Below are 20153 nucleotides of genomic sequence, written 5' to 3'. Positions count from 1 at the left end.
CCCAGTGTAGTTTTAGAGATCCACAAGCTGTCCCCTTATGGCCTGGCACTTAAAAATCCTCACAGAGAACTCTTGCAGAACATCTTGGTACCTGTACACACTTACTACAAATTATTTTCCATTGAGATGAAAAATCTTTTCAAATGGTTTTCTCTTAATTTCTTCCCTTCAAAAATATTTCACGTGGGTTAGATTAGAGTCTTTTTCAAGTTAGTGCTATGAAATTATTTCATTCTGTCATTTATTTCTATACTTTGAAAGGACATAAAAGAAGGAACAATGAATGCACAATTTCACACTCAATTTGAGTGTTATAAATAAGAGGGCTGGGCAAACCGAAAGCAATTCCATTTGATATTTTCTTAGGCCAAAGTGTAAAGAACTTAAGAGCTCCGTCCCAGAGAATTTAATTTCTTCTTCCTAAGCTTTTTCATTTCTAGGTTTCCCCATACGTGTGCCTTCCTCTTGTTTTTTCCCTCTTTATCCAAAATTCATTTTAGTGATTTCTTTTTAACATCAACTTACCTTTGATGGAAAGTCTTTCATTTACTAATTGGAAATAAGGAAAAACAGAACTATAGACTTGAATTCCAATTTTGAGTGCAACAATCCCTAATGATGTGAATTTAGGCAAATTACTAGAACTACCATGTGTCCTCATCTGAAAAGTGGGGATATCTGAAAAATCTGCAGAATCAATTAACTATACCACTTATCAGGGTGAAGGAAAACCAATTAGAATAAAAGAAAGGTTACACTTATGCATATGGTAATAAAACTTTAGGATATCAAAGAAAAATGAGGTCTAAAGGACAGAGTTAAAAATGATTATCAATGCATAAGAGTTAGTTTGCTTAATTGCAGTTTCCTCAACAGCAAAAACAGAAACTCCAAAAGTATGGCCAAAAAGAGAATGAAAATAAGATTTTATTATCTATGTGGAGCTAAGCTGCTCATCAAGATGGTGGACAAAGAAAAGACATTTCCCGAAAGAAGTGCAGAGTCCTACTCATTCTTATCTTCTCCGACAGAACCTTGGTTTCACTCGGACCACCCCGTCTTCAGACACACAGGGCGCACACCTAGCCTCTTTTGCATCGAGGATGGCTGCTTAGTAGTTCTGGCCCCTGAGGCAAAAGACTGCCCCTGAGGTGCAGATGGTGGAATCCCTAAAGCTTACTTTCCTGTTATGTTTGCTACCTGTCTTCTCTTACCCTTCCTTTCTCCCGATGTTGAATGGGGACCTGACTGGCCTGAGTTGCAACATCTTAAGAGTTTGAGGCAAAGGCTCAGACCCTGTAACTACTCACCTCTGTACTTTGTTATATGAGGGAAAAAGAAATTAAAGCTTTTTTCATTTTTTAAAAAGATTTTATTTATTTGACAGACAGAGATCACAAGGAGGCAGAGAGGCAGGCAGAGAGAGAGGAGCAAGCAGGCTCCCCACCAAGCAGAGAGCCTGATGTGGGGCTCTATCCCAGGACCCTGGGATCATGACCCGAGCGGAAGGCAGAGGCTTTAACCCACTGAGCTACCCAGGTGCCTCCCCCTTTTTTTGATTTAAAGAGAAATTAAAGCTTTTTTTGAAGCTCCTGTTTCAGTTAGTCATAACCAAACACATTCCTATTTGTGATGACTGAAGAAGAAAGAAAACTTAATTACCACCAAATATATGACTTTCTGAGAAAACCCAAGTGAATCTACACTCACATTTTTTAGGAACAATAAAAGAGGGATACCTGGGTGGGTTAGCCAGTTAAGGATCTGGCTCTTGGTTTCAGCTCAGGGCACAATCTCAGGGTCATGAGATGGAGCCCCACATGTGTGGAGCCTGCTTAAGATTCTCTCTCCCTCTTCCTCTGCCCCCACCCCCAAAACAGTGAGAGCATTCAGCAATATATTGATGTAATATACTTAAACCAATTTGATGTCTGTCTATATCCCACCAAGGAGCTCAGAGAATTAAAGTTTTTTTTTTTTAATTGAAGTTTTTAAAAGGTATAATTTACAGCATCAACACAAAATATAGGGTTCCTAGAAATAAATCTTATATAAGATGTATAGGATCTTTTGGACAAAAGTTTTACATTATTGAAAGCAGTTAAAAAGTTCTAAGTAAATGGAGACAGATATTATGTTTAGGGAAAACTCAATCACATACAGGAATTTACTTCCTCAATTGTTGTATTCTCCCAATTTATCTATAAATGAAAAATAATTCCAGTAAAACTCACAATAGAACTGTGTGCATGACCCTTGTCAAGTTCATAACATTTGTGAAGATCAAAAAGCCAAGAATAACCATAAAACTCTGGAAGAAGAAAGCTGAGAGACTCCATTAGCCATATTTGAGGATTTATGATAAAGCCACTCAGAGCAGTGTGGGATGAGCATAGAAAGAAGTGTGTAAGCCAAGAGAAGACACTAGAAATTCAAGTTCTCCCCCTGTACATGAAAACTTTCAGTTGGAGAAAGTAAGATAAATGGTGCGAGGGCAACTCATCATCAGTGATGAGAAAAATCAGATCTGTAGCCCGTATCATACACAAGAATCAATTTCAGGTGCAAGAAAAGACCTAAAAATAAGACTAGAACTATATTATGAGAACGTCTCTATGACTGGAGAATAGAAAGATGACTTAAGACAAAAACTACAAATCCCCAAGAAAAAGATGAATACATTTGACTTCCGTTAACTTACTAACCTCAGTGCATACAAAAATGCCATAAACAATTGGAAAAGGCAAAGTATAGCCAGGAAGTAGATAATCAGGGTCTGAAGAACCTCTAATAATAAGAAAAAACCAAATAATCCAATGGCTAAATGGGCAAAAGAAAGTGATGCACAGAAAAAGAAACCAATGCTGCGCGGCTAGTAACCAACCGGAGATAGTGATGAAATATCACTGACATGTATCAGGTCAGCAAAAATCTGATGAAACCTGACAATACCAAGAACTGCGAGAGGACACAGAGCATGGGAGCTCTTGTATTCTCCTGGGTGAGTGGACAATGGCGTACCCGCTGTCAGAGCAATGTGGCAGACCCAGTAAAGGTGAAGACGCTTCTCCCCATGATGCAGCTGTTTTCCTCCCAAGGGAACAGAGCCTAGAGAAGCGCCAGTACCAGACCCACGACACAGAACGTTCACAGTGTACTGCTGGGAACTAAACTATGGTCGAATCAGTAGCTTTAACACCAGCTGTCGAGTTTCACTTCTGCGTGACGGGTACAGAGGTACCTTTTCACAGTTATTTTAAAGAAGAACGTGATGAGAGATACTGCAAATTGAAACAGGTAAATCAGGCTCGTTTTTGAACTGTGGCATCATGTTTTGGAGGGGGTAAAGACTGGGGGAGAGCCAGCCTCCACTCCAGACCCCTCGAGGGAGATTTGGGTTTTTGCTTTTTGTTTTCTAAAGAAAGGCACGTGCAGCACCTCACTGGGAGATGCTCGTTCTCCTGCAAAGGGACCTTGAGTGTCTGGAGGTCCTAGCGGGAAATGCAGCTCTTATATCCTGACTGAAAAACGGTCCTTTGTCGGGGAAGGTCATCCACTATGGCCCAGCACGCAGCTTCGGGAGGGATGCACAAGGAGCCGCAGTGAGGATGGAAGGGGGGAATTGACTAGTCAGCCACATCAGCCGAATCAACACTGGCGATCAGTGGGGTGACAGACATGGCAGCCAGATCACCCTCCTGTCCCTGAGGGAGATTTTGATAGGTTTCCCTAGGAGCACCTGCATATTCTCCTTGACCTAAGAAGCGATCAGCACCTGGCTGAGTTACTGCACCTCCTTTCTTCTTCCTGGGCCAACCTGTCACTTCATGGGTGTGACTGACAAGCTGACATTGACCTTAGGGCTCTGCTTTCACAATGACAGCGAGTGAAGTGGGGATCCTGCCCTCTCAGTGGAAGAAATCTAGACACTGCTTTTCAAGTTGACATTGCTTCATTTCCCAGCTGTTACTACTACTTTTTAGTGACACAATATTACCTATCACGAGACCCCCTTAGGTAGCACTCTCACCACAGAAAACTGATGAAACACTGTATCTCAATTCTCTGGCTTTGCCTACTCTATTAAGTTGCTAGTTACATATTTTACATAAAATTGTAGGGGAAAATACTTTTTTCAAAAGTCAAAGCAATCCGTAAATATATTAATAATAGTACGTAGCATTTCTGTAGGAATGAAACAGTCATCACCGACAGTAAGATTAAACACCACATCATGCCCAAGGGCCCCTTCCCAGGGTCAACTTTATTATACAATTAGAATTAGGACATGCGTATTACGTGGGACACAGAGGATCAGAGGATGTTCTAACGAGCCCAGAAGCAGCCTGGGTAATACTCCAAGTCTTCCCCATCGTCGTCAGGGGAAGGAAGCAGGGCCACGCCTGGACTGGCAGCCCTCGTCCCTGCTCAGTGCCCCTCCGGTCTTGGTGCCAGCCCTGAGAAGGGAGGTCCCTGGCACATCCAGAAGGACGTCACCAGTGTCGAGACTGGGTCCCAGGAACAAATGGAACTCCAAAGAGTACAATTGTTTTAGGTTGGAAATGTTTTCAAAAAAAGTTTCTAACAGGAGCTCATGTCAGTTTCAGCTAAACAGCTTCAAAGCCTGTCACATTTCTGTGCACTAGAGCAGATCTGTCTCACCGTCCTTTCAAATTCTGAGGAGCTCTCCAGACATCTACCTCAAAATATCTCTAGTTTTCCCTAATTGTTTCAGGACTGGTTCAGAGAAAAGTCTTTTAAAATATCTTTTTATCTTCAAATTACTTACTTCTTGAAATATTTATTTCCTTGTGGGAACCTAAGAGTTTTACATGTTACAAAAGAATGACGTGGTTCCGTAATTTGGTTTTTGTAACAGTAGAGGAAAGTGGTCAATCAGGAGACAATCCCTTTGACATTCAACCAAAGCTCTTTGACTAAATTATTATTATTCTTAAAGAGACTAGAGCTGACCTATTTCACAAGCCTGATGGTGTATTGTGGAATCAGCATTTATTTCATGAAAATACCCACCTCAATTTTTGTTCCTTTCAAATCAGACAGTTTTAGTATAACTAGGACCTATTACAGTTAGTAAGCACTGGGAAACATTTTAAAACAGTAAAAGCAGCTAATCTCAATCTGAGAGGTTTGACTATGAAAAGAACTTGCTACTTTAGTTAGAATAGCTGCTTCTCTAGAAATGTAAAGAAGGTTTCAAGAACACAAAATCTTGAAGAGGGTTACACAAAGAATTCTTAGATTCAACACCAGAAGTATAATCCATGTGAAAAAAAAAATCAGACTTCATCAAAATTAAATTAATGAATTTAGTTAATTTGCCAGTCATGTATCTGATAAAGGACTTGACTCTGGGATATATAAGGAAGTCTTACAACTCAAACTAAAAAGGGAAATAATACAATTAAAATATAAGCAAAAGATCTGAAGACATCACTCCAAAGAAAATATACTAATACCCATAAGCACATGAAAGGATGTTTGACATCATAAGTCACTGGTCGGGGGAGCAAATAAAACCATAAGATACCACCACATATCCACTAAGATGTGTCAAAACAAAAAGACAGTAACAGCTGGTGAGGCTGTGGGAGAAACTGGAGGCCTCACACATCACTGGTAGGAATGCAAAATGGTGTAGCTCCTTTGGAAGATAGCCTGGCAGTTCACAGAAAGGTTAAACACAGACTACCTTTAACCTAACAGCAGATATATATATATATATATATATACACACACACACACACATACACACTTTTTTTTTAAAGAAAGAAAACCTCCCTTTGTGCAAGGGTTTTACTTACTGAGGTTCCACTTTAGGCCTGTTGTCGTAACATGATTGCAAGACTGTCCAACAGGAATAAGGCCGCACCAATCACCTTCCATTCCGGTATCTACATGCATTTTGTGCTTTCCCTGAAGTAGAGAAGGAATGACAATCAGCAGAGGGAAGAGAAAGGACAGGACATCAATGTCACTGAAGATCCGGGCCTCTGCACCAGGTGCCATGCCAGAACTTCACAGGGTTATCACACTTAATCCTAATAACAAATTTAAGTAGTACGTCCCGAATAATCCCAGGAACGTCCACCTGACTTAATCCTAGCCACAATTTTACAAGGTAGTTTATTGTTAGTTGTTACTTTCACACATGAGAAAATTGCAGTTTGCCGAGATTACATGTGTCCAGGACCACACAGATAACAAGGGGGCAAAATCAGGACTCCCACCTATACTTGCTCATTCTAAAGATTAAACCGATTCCACATGCTAGGGTTTTAATCAAACACTTGCTTAAGTGTAAATAAAACATTTCTCCCTAAGTAAAATCTCTACTTTATCTTATAAGTGGACTTCTGGCTTTCAGAATTCAATGTCAGTCCTGCTAATGGTTAATCTGCTTCCTATGTCCATGGCTACTCTAGAGGATGCTCAGTTCTCAGTGAGAACCTCTACTGGGAAATAGTATCTACCTTGAGGAATGAGTATGCTTCTCCCATCTGGATTATGAAAACTGATATAATTTACTATGTTATCAAGTTTTCAGTTTATAAGCAGGTTAATGTTAAATGTAATGTTTAATCAAGGCTACAGCATTTGCTTTTAAATAAAATACTTGGAAATTTCCTCTTCTTCTACAAAGTAATGACTTTCCATTACTTTTCTATTCTATTCATTATCCTCAGAATATATGGTCTTTATAGAAAGATACCTCAAGTCCTTATGGGGAAAATGCCAAGGCACACATCTATTCAATAATGACACAGAAAAGATATTTTCCATAATTCATGTAACTCTGAGGGTGTTAAAGATGCTCTTTATTTTAATAAAATATTATTTGAAAGCTCAATATATGACACATTACCAGAGTAAGGTACTTATGCCACCTTTTACAGGATTTTATTCCAAGTATGCCTTTTGTATTATGTTATGGGCTCTGGGAACCTACTCTGCTCCACAGAAGACCTCAGCGTATGAGTAGGCTTTGTCTTTAGTCAATGGATTGCTTTTATTAGGAAAACAGCTCTCTAAATTACTTATCAGTTCTTGAAATGTAACACAAGTTCATATAGATCTCTACTACCTATACAACTCATAAATATGCATTTCTATTTGAACACTCAGTCAGAAGGCATAAATTCAATTAAGAGTGCTTAAATATATTCAAACACAAAGACCATTTAAAGAAAATATAAAATATATCTGAACTTGATGCCCATGACTGGAAGAAAAGATGGGCAACACAGGTAGACAAACACCAAGCGATGGATTAGACACACTTGGGAGAAAAGTGGGTGTACTGAAAACACAATGCCCTGTGAAAACAATGCCACACGAAACAGAATTGGGATAAAGTACAGAACCCATCAGGGGTGTCTGGGTGGCTCAGTCAGTTAAGCATCTGCCCTCAGCTCAGGTCATGACCTCTGGGTCCTGGGATCAGGTCCTGGGATTGAGTCCTGCATCAGGGTTCCAGCTCAGCAGGGAGTCTGCTTGCGCTCTCTCTCTCTCTCTCTTTCCCTCTGCCCCTCCTCCATGCCCTCTTGTGTGCACATGTCTCTCTCTCCCTCTGTCCATCCCTATCACTTGTTCTCTAATAAATAAATTCTTTAAAAAAAATTACAGAACCCATCTATGTAAGTTGAAATAAATACAAACACATCAATACACTTTTTCTAACAACAAAATTTAAAATGTATATGTACACACACACACACACACACACACACAAACATGTCTGCCTATGGGAAAAATAAGGAGAATGGGAATGTGGTAGAGGAATTAAAGGGAAATGGATTAAATTAAAGGCAAATGGATCAACCAATGAGGATTCTTGCCTGGACCAGAGATAATAATGTGCCACGAACAAACCAGCATACCTGACTCAACACTGAAATCTTATAAAAAGAACAATATGTTGTTTAGATACAAAGTGATACAAGACAGAAATTCTTAGACTCCTCTGAAGAAAAAAATAGGAAAATATTTTAATAATTCTGAAGAATAATTCAAGTAAGAGGAATAAGTGGGACATGGCAACGGAAAAACTTAGGAGTGAAATGAAAACTAATCTTCTTCCTGAATAATGATCTCTGTTGTTTTAGATCAATTCAGAGCAAAGCACAGAGACTATTATTACAGCTATGGAAACATTTTATATATTCGGAGTAAAAGCAGTCACTGTCAGAAGGCACGGGTTCGGGGGGGGTGTGGAAGAAAGCACAGGGGCCCTCACCTTCTCATCATGTTACATCCTAAAAGAATCAAGAAATAATGCCTCAAGGGGCAGACTTTTAAAGGGGAGGGATTTATAAATTGCTCCTGGCCTGAGTAGCTGGTAATATGGGTAGCATGCCTAAGACCAAAAAGGGGACCGAGAAAGGAGACTTGAAATGTCTCTGGCCTCCCTCACAAACCTCCATGCCAGCGTCCAAGAGGTGACTCACGCAGCTGTCCACGCGAACAATGTCATCACTGCATGGAAGGGGAAGATGCTGACCGGAGACCCAATCAGGTGCAGAGGAGTCGGGGGCAGGATGTAGGCCAGGGGTTCCCTGCTGCCTGTGAGGGAAGAGAAATCAACTCCGCGGAGGGTGCACGCGTGCAAAGCTGTGACTCGGTGGCAGGACACTCACTGGTGGGGTCGGGCGGACAGGGTGGGCCGGTGGGGCGCAGGAGGTTGTTAGGGCAGCGAAGCTGTGCTGTGGGACATGACAAACACGTGAACTTCTGTATTTGTCAAGACCCAAAGAATCTATAACACAAGCAGTGAGCCCTAAAGTAAATTATGGGCTTTTACAGATAATAATATACAATACTGGTTCATCACCTGCACACAAGTCCCCCACTAATGTAAGACAATAGGGGAAATTGTGAGTTGGAGAGGAGATATATGGAAACTTTGTCTAATTGGCTCAATTTTCTATAAACCTAAAACCATTCTAAGAATAGTCTACTAATTAAAAAGAAAAAAAGTCTCTCCGTGACCCTCCGTCTCTCATCCCTTAATGGGACTGGCAGCGCTGGGACAGCAGGCGTGCCACCACTGGCGGCCAGGAGCCCAGTACTGCACCGAGAGAAAATGCAGCCGCTTCTCAGCACCATTACAACTTAGGTGGCTTCCCCACCCCCCCCCACTAAAAAACAGGGCTTTGTTTGTTTAAACCATGAGCTGCCTTAATATCTTCGTACAGAATTTTTCCCTCAGTTGATTTACATTGGCTAGCTTTGTCAGACGAGTTTGAGCATTGCTTCTCCCTACCACTCTCCCCTACAGAAATAACTCTGAAGGTATAGATGCTAAATATAACACAAATTATCATCCATGGATGCAAACATAACACACTTTAACAAACTCTGAAAGCCTCCTTCGGATGAAAGGGAGTGTTGTGGAAATTGATTTCCTTAGGAGTGTTTTGGTTTAAGTAGCAAAGGAATAGAAAGTGGTGGTGGCTTTTCCCGTTGGTGGATCCTGGCCCTATAAGGGCTGTCCTGCCCGGGTCCGCATCAGAAAGCAGAGCATACTAGAGGGGCTGCAGGTAACCCACAGCCTCCTGAGCAGTGGGTGGGAGGCAGGACCAGAAGGGCAGGAACGCTCACCCAGCCCAGAGGGGGCTCCACCTGTCTCGGGTAGCAGCATCTTTGACAAGGGGGCCCACTGTTAGAGACTGGAACTTCATTCCTTATCAAAGAGGGATTTGTGTGTCCTTGTCCTTATTTTTAGTGTGTTATAGTTAATCTCTATCTTTGACTGAAGGCCTTCCTCCCTGTTTGTGGTCTATGTGACAGTTTGGTCGTGGTTAGCTAAACACATTAGTATGCTTGGTGTTCCAGCTAACTTCTGTAGAGAAGGGTGAGGGAGCTGGGTGGGGGTGGGGAGGGGTTGGAGGTGATACAGGCAAGGAGGATAGGGAGTGCACTCTTCATAATGAGCACTGGGTGATGTATGGAAGTGCTGGATCAGTATATTGCACACCTGAAACTAATATAACACTATGTTAACTACACTGGAATTTAAAATTAAGAAGGAAAAAAAAAAGAATGGTGAAGGAAGTGAGGAATGATTTCTCAACTGGTAGACATTAAGTCCCTAAGAGAAGATTCTTCAACTTGCATCATATAATGCAAAGGAAACAGCACATATACATGTTAAGTTTTATTATCCCAGGGAGAGGATGCTGTTATAAAATCCACTGATTTAAATGACACGGTGGTAAGCTTTCTTTTCGAGGCTTGCTATATATTCATTGCCTTCCTCATTATGTTAACATTCAACACACCTTAAAATTTTTAACCTGGGAATAAACTAGTTTGTGAACTTGAGAAGTCACAGATAGGTTTCAGCCTGCAGTCAATTAATATTTTTTCTTTTGTTCCAATAAGATGTTTAGCCATATGTGAACAGTCTTAGTGTTTATAAATATGCAGATTTAGCTTTGTATGGTTAAAGGTGAGCAATATTATGCTCTTCTCCTGTATCTTCAGTTGGTGTGATGTTTTTTAAAAAATGAACAATAAGAGGAATTTTTGTTCATTCCTCAGATTTCTCAATTCATAATATATGCTAGCCTATATGTGATTTGACACAGCCAGGCATACAGCCTGACACTAAAGAACTTCCCTAAAGATTTATGCCATTACTGGAGTCTAGAGGCACATGAACTAATCATTGACTTCCATCTACTCTCATGAATCATTGCACAAGTTCCTGCTTTGTCCCCTGTTCTGAGCTAAGATAACTCTTTGAAGTCAAAGGCAGTTCTATATAGTAAAGATGGGGCAAAAATCAATCAGACAGTTTGCTTTTCCAATTGTGGTTATTTTTAACATATTAACAACCTCAATAAGGTATGAAATTGTAATTTAGTGAAAGGTAGCAGAGTTACTGCTTGGCACCCGTGCTGGAAATCATACTTACGAGCATGTTAAAGGCAGTCAGCATCATAAAATCACTTTTGCTAGACTGCAGCGTCAACTGAGAGCAAAACATACACAGATACCTAAAGAAAGGGTGAGAAGCCACCGTCACTTTGTATTATGCTTCCTCTTTGCAAATGACTATGATGCCACTGAGAGATCAGATGAAGTTCACCCTAGATTTTGCTTTTGCAAATATATCAACAAGCCATTACAATTGTTTATTTCTCTAAATCGTTAAATACAATTAACTATGCCAAGTTTCACGGCAAGAGATCTTTGTGTGGATCTCACAAAATATGTCGCAGTTTAACAAGACCATTCAAAAGCAGTCGAATCCAGGAAGAAGATAAACGTACTTTCTATTTAGTGCAGAAGATTTAGGAAGCAGGTACCAGTTATAAAGTCCATACCAGTTATAAAGTGGATGACCACTCATCAGATGGCTGTTAATGCCGCACTCACACCCCGTGGCTACCTGCAGCTAAGATTTCTGGCACACGGACCCAGTATGAATGAAACACCACTGCACACCGATAAAACAGGATAACCTCTGATAGCTCATTTTTTGTTAGTTTGTCCAGATACTTAAAAATTTATCAACAAACACTGCAGGAAATTAAACAGCCTGCAGGAAGGGACAGGGAAAGGCGTGGATGGAGGTATCTGCATTGTACTTGCCGGGAAAAGAGGCTGCCCCTCTCACGCAAACACAGACCTCTGCGATGGTGCACTTTCGTGCTGAGACTGTTCATGGGCCCGAGAGTACTCGTGAGAGCAATGGCCTCCACAGTGAATCTGGAAGGCAGCTATGCTCACCACTATACCACCGACGCCTGCTACCACAGTGAATCTGTAGCTGTAACATCTCAGAGCTAGAAGGCTTGTATCTCTACTTTCATTCTGCTTCACAAGTGCAGAATTCAAAACACAAGTGTGCTGGTTTTACTCAAAGTAGTCTGTAAAGAATTAATGTTACATATAAATATATTTACATATTTTATTTAAGATATTTCCTTTTGAAAATTCCCTAATAGCTTCCCTGTAGATAGATTTAGAGTTTCCGACCACAGCAGAAGCACATTTTCCAAAGAGCATTCCAAAGAGCAAGACTCCCAGGATCTGGTAAGATCGGAAAGATTCTCTTCCTGAAGTCATAATGTGCTCCAGCATGATTAGATGTTCTAGGTAGTTCTGTAGCGAAGAAATGCTGTTTACCTGCGTGAGAGCTTCCCTAAACTTACCTGACTACAGATCCCCCTCCTGCCCTCAAATAACACCTCATAATTACCCATGGAATCCGCATTTCAAGAAACCCATGTAGGAAAATACTAATTTGGAATTATACGCTCCATCCAAAATTATAATACTTTGGTTTAATATTTCCACAGCCAGAACACTTCAGTAATGTGTTCTGAAATTAAGAATCTCTGCCTGATTTTTCTTTTGGAAATTATTAGATAACTTCAGGCTGAAATTGTATGTTTTGACATGAGGTAGACTTACTCTCTGATTAAAAGATTAATGATAATACTGGTTTTCAAAAGAATGCCTCCTGCATGCTAGTTAAGCTAGTTTGTTAATTCAAAAGTCAAAAATATTTATGAAATACCTACTATTGCTAGAGATAGTAGAATATTATGATAGGATAATTTCCTCATTAATGCCCAACACTAGCTATTTCAAAATAAAACTGATGGAACTAATAGTCATCCAATATTTTCTGTCACTCTGTATTGATGCTTTTCTATGTTGCTTCCATTCTGTCTTAACCCCCCCCCCCTCCCGCCTTTACAGCAGCAGTCAGGGGAGACATCTGGTGAGTGCCCTCATGCTCCAGTGTCAGAAACCTACTCTTGGCTCCACCCAAAGCTACAGACATTTCAAATGATGACTTCTAAAGATAATACTTAGCCCAGAAGCAAGCATTTCTAACAGGATAGGTTATGCCAAAACATGTATTTTGAGTTAGAGTGAATGCGGACTTTTCAAGTAGTTTCAGATGAGAATAATCAGGATTGCCCATGTTCTGCTATTCCTATGCTGTTTCTCCAGCAAGTTTGTTAACCTGGACAAACTTCTGAGCAAAGGGCAAGCTCCACTCTTTCATGAAAATTCCTTGTGACTTTTAGTTAACACAGATGACTTGCTTCTAATGGCTACCATCTTTATACTAGCATTTTGTTACCATACTGCATGTCTCACACAGGTGCATGTTGTATCCTTTAAAAGAACAGAATGGATTTGAAGGCAAAGACCGCTGCCTTTTATTTCTGTTGGATTTACAGCACAATGGAAGAAACATATTAAGTGACTAATAAATATCTGATTGATCAATGGCTTAGAGCAAAACGTATTGATAAAAATTGTCAATATGCTTAGTAAAATCTTTATCAAAGCTTGAGTACATGAGGGATTGTTTAGTTGAACTCAAAGAACTCAGTACACACATGGAGACTTCTTTGTGTAGATAGCGTTTGCCTAACTGGACACCAGGACAGAGGCACGCACCACCAGTAATTATAAGCACTTGCCAACAGTACTCAAAATACACTTCAAGGTGTATACAGAGTACACACTTTATGTGTGTAACATGGGATTTACAATACTACCTCACTGGGTTGTTTTGAGGGCTAAGTGAGATACCACATATACGGTGCCAAGAACAGGACTTCCAACATTCACGTTACAAATTGATTTACTCGCTCTTCCTCTATCAGGTCGTCCAAATTTAAATGGAACAGAAGTTTTCCCTCCACTCTTCTCTGCTTTTTATTTTATAAAATCCTAGGAACTTTGACCCAGTAATTTTTGAAGGAAAATAAATGTGATTACTCCTAAGACCAATCTAAAGTATTAGAGGGAAGGGAGAAAAGGAAATTTTTTTCTTTAAGCATTTTACATTAAACCTTCATAGAGCATTAATTTGTCTTCATGAGAAGAATCATATTTTCATTTGCTTTATAAAAACTCTAGTTTTTAGTAAACTTAAAAAAAAAGTTCCCCTATTTTGAAATTGTCCTTTTAATTAACATACAATGTATTATTTTTTTCAGGGGTATAGGTCTTTGAATCATCAGTCTTACACATTTCACAGCACTCACCATAGCACATACCCTCCCCAATGTCCATCACCCCAGCAGCACCCCATCCCTCCCACGCCCCTCCACTCCAGCAACCCTCAGTTTGTTTCCTGAGATGAACAGTCTCTTATGGTTTGTCTCCCTCTCTGGTTTTGTGCCATTTCATTTTTTCCTCTCTCCCCCTATGATCCTCTGTCTTGTTTCTCAAATTCCACATATCAGCAAGATCATATAATTGTCTTTCTCTGATTGACTTATTCCACTTAGCATAATACCCTCTAGGTTCCATCCATGTCATTGCAAATATCAAGATTTCAATTTTTGATGGCTGCATAATATTTCAGTGTGTGTGTGTGTGTACCACATCTTTTCCTTCTTTATAGGGGTATAACACGAACTTTGACCATCAATTTCAGGAAAGTTCTAAGAACTTCTGAGGTCTCTTATCTAGTCATCACATCCAAAATGCAATTCTTTGTTTTCAAAATGCTCAATATGAATTGAGCCTACTACTAAGGTAACACGAGCGTCTCTTTCTTTCTTTCTTTCTTTCTTTTTTTAAGATTTTATTTATTTGAGAGAGAGAGAGAGAGAGCATGACAGTGAGTACACGTGCATATGAATGGGAGGAGGGGCAGAGGAAGAGGAGGGCCAAGCAAACTCCCCATTGAGCAGGGAGCCTGATTGGGGAGGGAGGGCTCTTGGTCCCAGGACACCTGACATCATGACCTGAACCGAAGTTAGATTCTTCACTCACTGAGCCACCCAGGTGTCCCTAAGACACTTTTTTTTTTTTTTTTCGGTGCAAGCAAACAATTTAAATACAATTCAGTTCGGCCTCTAAATCCACTGGCTTAGTTTTTAAATTCTCTCATAATTGGTCAAGGGTTGATGAGAATAGCAGCACTGCAATATACACTTCAGCTTTCCTCCTTGTATCATCCATCACCCCCAACCTTCCCTCTATAACACAGCTGTATGCAGAGTCACAACAGAGCTCCCCACATCACTCAGGCACCAACACGCTCCTCTAACCGACCTCTCCCTTTCGTCAGGCTCAACAAACCCCACCCATACTCTTGTCTCTCTTCTCCCAGAAGCTGCAGGTCAGTAGGACTGGAAGGAGAGCAGAAGAGAAGGACAGAATTTCTGGAAGGATCCTGTTCATTATCCTGTCTGAACAGATTCTGGGAAGTGTTTCCAGTTGCAGAGATGCAGCACGGCTGATGTTCAGCATGCTGAGTTGGGCGTCTAGTTTTTGTCCCCCCCACCACTCATGTTCACAATGCTCATAGCATGTTGTTGGTACTCCCGAAGAAGAGGGGAGAGAAAGAATGCTCTGCAATTATTTATCTCAAACTCCAGCATGACTACCAAACTTTATAAACTAGAAGAAATAAGGAGAAAGCTCCAGCTAAAGAAAAAGAGAAGTGACTTGCAATTTTTGAATATTGGTTACGTCCTAACATTCCACTGTGGTGCCCATAGTTCCCACAACAAGCTTGAGTGGTAGAGTTACTACTCGGAGGTCACAGACTACGTACAGTCATTAGCTTGCTCAAGATCACTCAACTAGTAACTGGGAAAGGTGGGGTCTACACCTCAGTATGGCATCATTTTAAAATCTACTTTTTTACTATATTATCATGTTTTTCTGGGCTTCTAACTTCAAAAGCCTGCCAGAATATGTCATTCCTTTGCTCCTCTTCTCATTTTTATTTTTTCCTATATTCACTGTCCAAGTTAAGCTTTTGTATGACCCTGTCCAAAGTTCATCATAAAGAACAAATACATGAACAATAAATGAAGGAATTAATAAGCGAATGAACATCTTCCTTGACTTCATCCACTTATCTTCGACATTCCTCATTCTATTTACACATCCTTGTTCATTTACTTGTCCTTTGTTAGTGGCTAAATATAGGGAGGATGCTGATAAGAATGTTTGGGGCATACATTGGTGTTTTCAAAACATGCTACTGAGTTTTCTGGAAGTTCACAAAAAACAGTGCAAGCAAACCAATGACTGGACTAAGATTAAGGAAATTAACACACTAAAGTAATTTTTAAGACTTGGCTACTTTCAGTCAGGATTGGCTACTTTCAGTCAGGAACCAATAGGACAATTTTGTTTCTCCCCTAGATCCTAAAATAGTAATCGGAAGCAGCTGGATTATTACTCAGATGGTGCAAGTCCCAAGACGCAGCTCAGACATCACCTTCTCCATCATTCCTCTCCAGGGCCCTCCCTGAACCCACAACCTGGATACCTGCACACACTTGAGACTCCATAGCATACTATTTTACATCTAACTCTCTCACTGGAACGTAAACACCTCAAGGAGAGAAGCCATGTCTTATTCATTTTTATATCTTTAAAATTTTGTACATTGTTAGACATTTAGTAGGAATACAATAAATATTTACCGGAAAGGGGGCACTGAGCTCATCCGTTTCCATGATAACTACTCTCAACCTCTAATTTATGTGACAGCTACCACCCTCACTGTCCTGTCTTTGATCTTCTTTACATTAAAACTCGTAGATTTACTGCTTCCTAATTCACTATTTCCAATTCCTCGCTTCCAATTCTCTTGCATTCATTCCAGTTAAACTTTTGCTTATACCTCCATATTTGCTTTCATCAAGATAACCAATGACCTCCAAATTGTTAAACCCAATGGCCAGTTATTAGTCCTCACCTTCCAGTAGAATTCACAATGAGTTATTCCTCTTTCCTCCCTGACATACCATCTTTCCTTTGCCTGCAGACCACCACACTCTTGGTTCTCCCTCTTCACCCCCAATTTCTTTTGCTGTGTCTTCCTCTTCTCTCCAGATCCTAGGGCTCCATCTCTGTCTCAGCTAGATCCACTTGTCCAAAAGATCTAGCTATGCCCTTTGTGAGCTGAGCCATCTAGATCTTGGCAAATCCCCAATTTTTATCTCTAGCTGAGACTTCTCTAACTCTGCTCCTGATCATCCAGCTGTCCCTGTGATACACCCTGATCTTTGACCTCAAACCTACCCTATCTTTATCTGAGTTGATATGGACTCCATCTTTCCAACTGCTTTGGCAAAAAGGTTTTCCTCTTTTCTTACACCCATAAGGAAATCCTACTGTCTCTCATTCTCATTATACCCAGATTCCTATCACTACTCATAATTTCTTTTACTACCACTCTATCCAACGCCCCATAACAAGATCTCTCCTTGTCCCAATAGAGCTTATTCTCAAATCAGCATCTACAGTGATCCTCTGACAAAGTCAACTCAGACCTACCTACCTCCACACTGACCGTCGAGACAAACACTCCTAGCTTTCTGGAAGCTTTCCATTTCCCCCTTCTAGCCCTGAGAAGTATAGCTAGGCTTTAGGTTCTGACCATGGAGTGGATCTGAGAGAAATGTTGTCATTATTAATGAATCTAGGTTCTGAGCTAGCCGGAGGGAGCCTGTTCTATGCACAGCACTGTGGTTCAGGGCACAGGTGCTGGAAAGACTTCATGGATCTAAATCCCTTTTCACCATGTTTGTATTTCATTTTTTTAATCTATAAAACCAGAACAAAAGGATTGTTGAGGATTAAATGACTTGATATGTGAGGTACTTAGAATAGTGCCTGCCACAGAGTGAATGCTCTATAAACATTCACTATTATTAAAAGGATTAAAACGGGCAACCAAACAACGCATTACTTTCAATTTAGACAGTCAATTTACTTGCCTCTCATTTTTCGTGTCAACAATGTTAGGATAATTTTGTCTGCTAAAAGTAACCTGAAAAGTACCCCATTATATATTGTGTGTTGGTAAAATGTTGTCATAAATATACCTTTCAAGCTAGACAGACCATCATCTTAACTGTTACAGTATTTTGGTACCTCTTAGATGAGGCAAGAGTCTTCAGTGTAAGAAAGTTGAAAGTACTGATTTTTGCAGGGAAAAGTGGATAGTTTTTTGATATGGTAAGATTTCTAGATAAATATCATGCTTTAATGAAGCTTCGCTTTATATTCTGTGCTGTCAAGATGATTATCCTGAAGGCACAGGGAGGCATATTGGGTGCAATGCAGTGGGTCTGCAGTAAGGAACACCTTCAGTGTAAGGAATACGGCAGTCTTCACATTTGTCACAAATCACGTGTGCTGTTTCCGTAGTGTAGTGGTCATCACGTTTGCCTCACAAATTGTGTTGCACAACAATCATCCTCATAACTGAACCACCTAATCTTTCATCCTTTCCCATTCATACAAGTCTGCAAGTTCATGTATCTTTTTCATATTTCTCGGTAGTAGTCAGTCTCCAAAATGGCACCCAATGAACCTTGCATCCTGGTATTTATGTCTTTGTGTAGTGATTCCCCACAGCGAACAGGACAAGCTTGTATATCAACTGGGTACTGAAGAAGTGTTGGTGTGTGACTTCTAGGCTAGGTCCTAACAAGTCTGACAGCTGCCCCCTTGCTGGCTTTTATAGATCACTTGCTCTGGGGGAAGTCAGTCACCAAGTCATGAGGACATTCATACAGCCCTGTAGAGGCCCATATAGGGAGGGATGAAGCTATCCCTCTCCCCAACCAGCTAGCACCAACTTGCCATGTATGCATGAATGATTTGCCTTGGAATCCTAGAACTGTGATGCCCAAAGCAAATGAACTTCATGAGACCCCTCCAAGCTTAAAGCACCCAGAAAAGCCCAAATTCTAAACCTTCAAAGAAAGCTTGAGATATAATAAATGTTTACTATTGTTTTCAGCTACCAAGGTTTGTGGCAATTTGTTCCACGGCAATGGATGACTAAGACACCCTCAAACTTTGCTGTCCCTTTCTGGGTGCTTGTGCCTGCACTGCTTTATTTAGATCTCCATTGCTTTTCCCCTTCTCTTCGTGTGCCCTCTCTACTTCTTTTAATGTCCGTAAAACAGAATAGGCAAACACACACACACATATATTTTGTTTACAAGAGTGCATGGAAACAAAAGTGGAAGTATGGTAAGTGGTTTCCAAAAGACAACTACCAGCTCTTCTTTGCCCCCTTCTCTGTGGGTTATTGGGATTGATTCTCCCTCCTCTTTATTCTTTCTTAAGCTACCAACTCGGGGAAGGGAAAGAGTGAAGTTGGAGGCACAAAAGATTCCCCAACAATCATTAAATTTCATCTTAATGAAATTAAGATAATACAAGCAGAAAAACATTTTTTGTTTAAAAACATTATTTCATACATTCAAAATCACCGTACTATATGTGATTATTTAAAAAGACCACATCAAAGCAAAAATGAGCCCAATTTCATAATGAATTTGGCATTATAAGAAAAAAAAACATTAAAATAATGGACATTAACTATCTTACACTCCCTGTCCCAAAGTTATTTATTTAATATCATCCAAATAAATGATAAAATGTGACCAAATAGTTATTTTATTTATTTCAGTGAGAGACAGAGAGTACAGCATGAGCTGGGGGTGGGGAGAAGAGAGGGAAAGGGAGAAGCAGAGTCCCTGCTGAGCAGGGAGTTCAATGTGGGGATTTGCTCCCAAGACCCGGGGATCACCATCTGAGCCACAGGCAGTCACTTAACTGACCTAGCCACTCAGGCGCTCCCCCGCCAAATAGTTATTTTTAAATTTGCTCTGAATACTATAAAGTTTCCAAAACTTGATCCTCTAATGCCAGACATACTTCAGAAGCAACACACAAGAGGCTGCTTCCTGTATTCTCTAATTTACATTTTCTATTTTTCTAATTTTTTATACAATAAAAAATTTTGTCTTAGTTTTGCTGGTACCAGTTTATGGTATCCTAGAAACTCCAGAATGATGGAAAAGAACAGGTACTCACAACAAAGCAGAATTACCAACATATTTATGGCCTTATCATTTGACAGGGAAGGTCAAAGCTTCTCCGAGTTTATTCATAACCCTGCACCAGCTTTCAATTCTTCGAAAATTGCTCCTTGATACCCGGCTTCCATGAAATCACAGAGAGTGGCAGCCACTCTCTTAAGACATAAATCAGATTCTAAATAACTGATAGCACTTTTTTCCTCTAGACCTGGACAAGAAAGGCACAGCATTTTCATTGTTGAGTGCCGGCGCTTAGAAAAACCAGCTCACAAAGGTTGTTTTTAG

The 20153-nt window shown here is 40.3% G+C and overlaps 1 protein-coding gene across 1 annotated transcript in view; it reads right to left on the bottom strand.

The window, feature by feature from the left end:
• TPK1 (thiamin pyrophosphokinase 1) overlaps window positions 1-20153 on the bottom strand; it is a 335721-nt gene that overhangs the window by 81748 nt on the left and 233820 nt on the right. Inside the window, exon 8 of the mRNA XM_082691650.1 lies at window positions 5826-5937. Coding sequence (XP_082547776.1) covers window positions 5826-5937 — 112 coding nt within the window. The remainder of the gene's footprint in view (window positions 1-5825; window positions 5938-20153) is intronic.

The sequence above is a fragment of the Mustela nivalis genome (assembly GCF_964662115.1).
Source record: "Mustela nivalis genome assembly, chromosome: 12".
In the NCBI taxonomy this organism is placed as follows: domain Eukaryota; kingdom Metazoa; phylum Chordata; class Mammalia; order Carnivora; family Mustelidae; genus Mustela; species Mustela nivalis.
The sequence above is the reverse complement of the archived record's forward strand: the minus strand, read 5'-3'. Positions and strand labels throughout refer to the sequence as shown.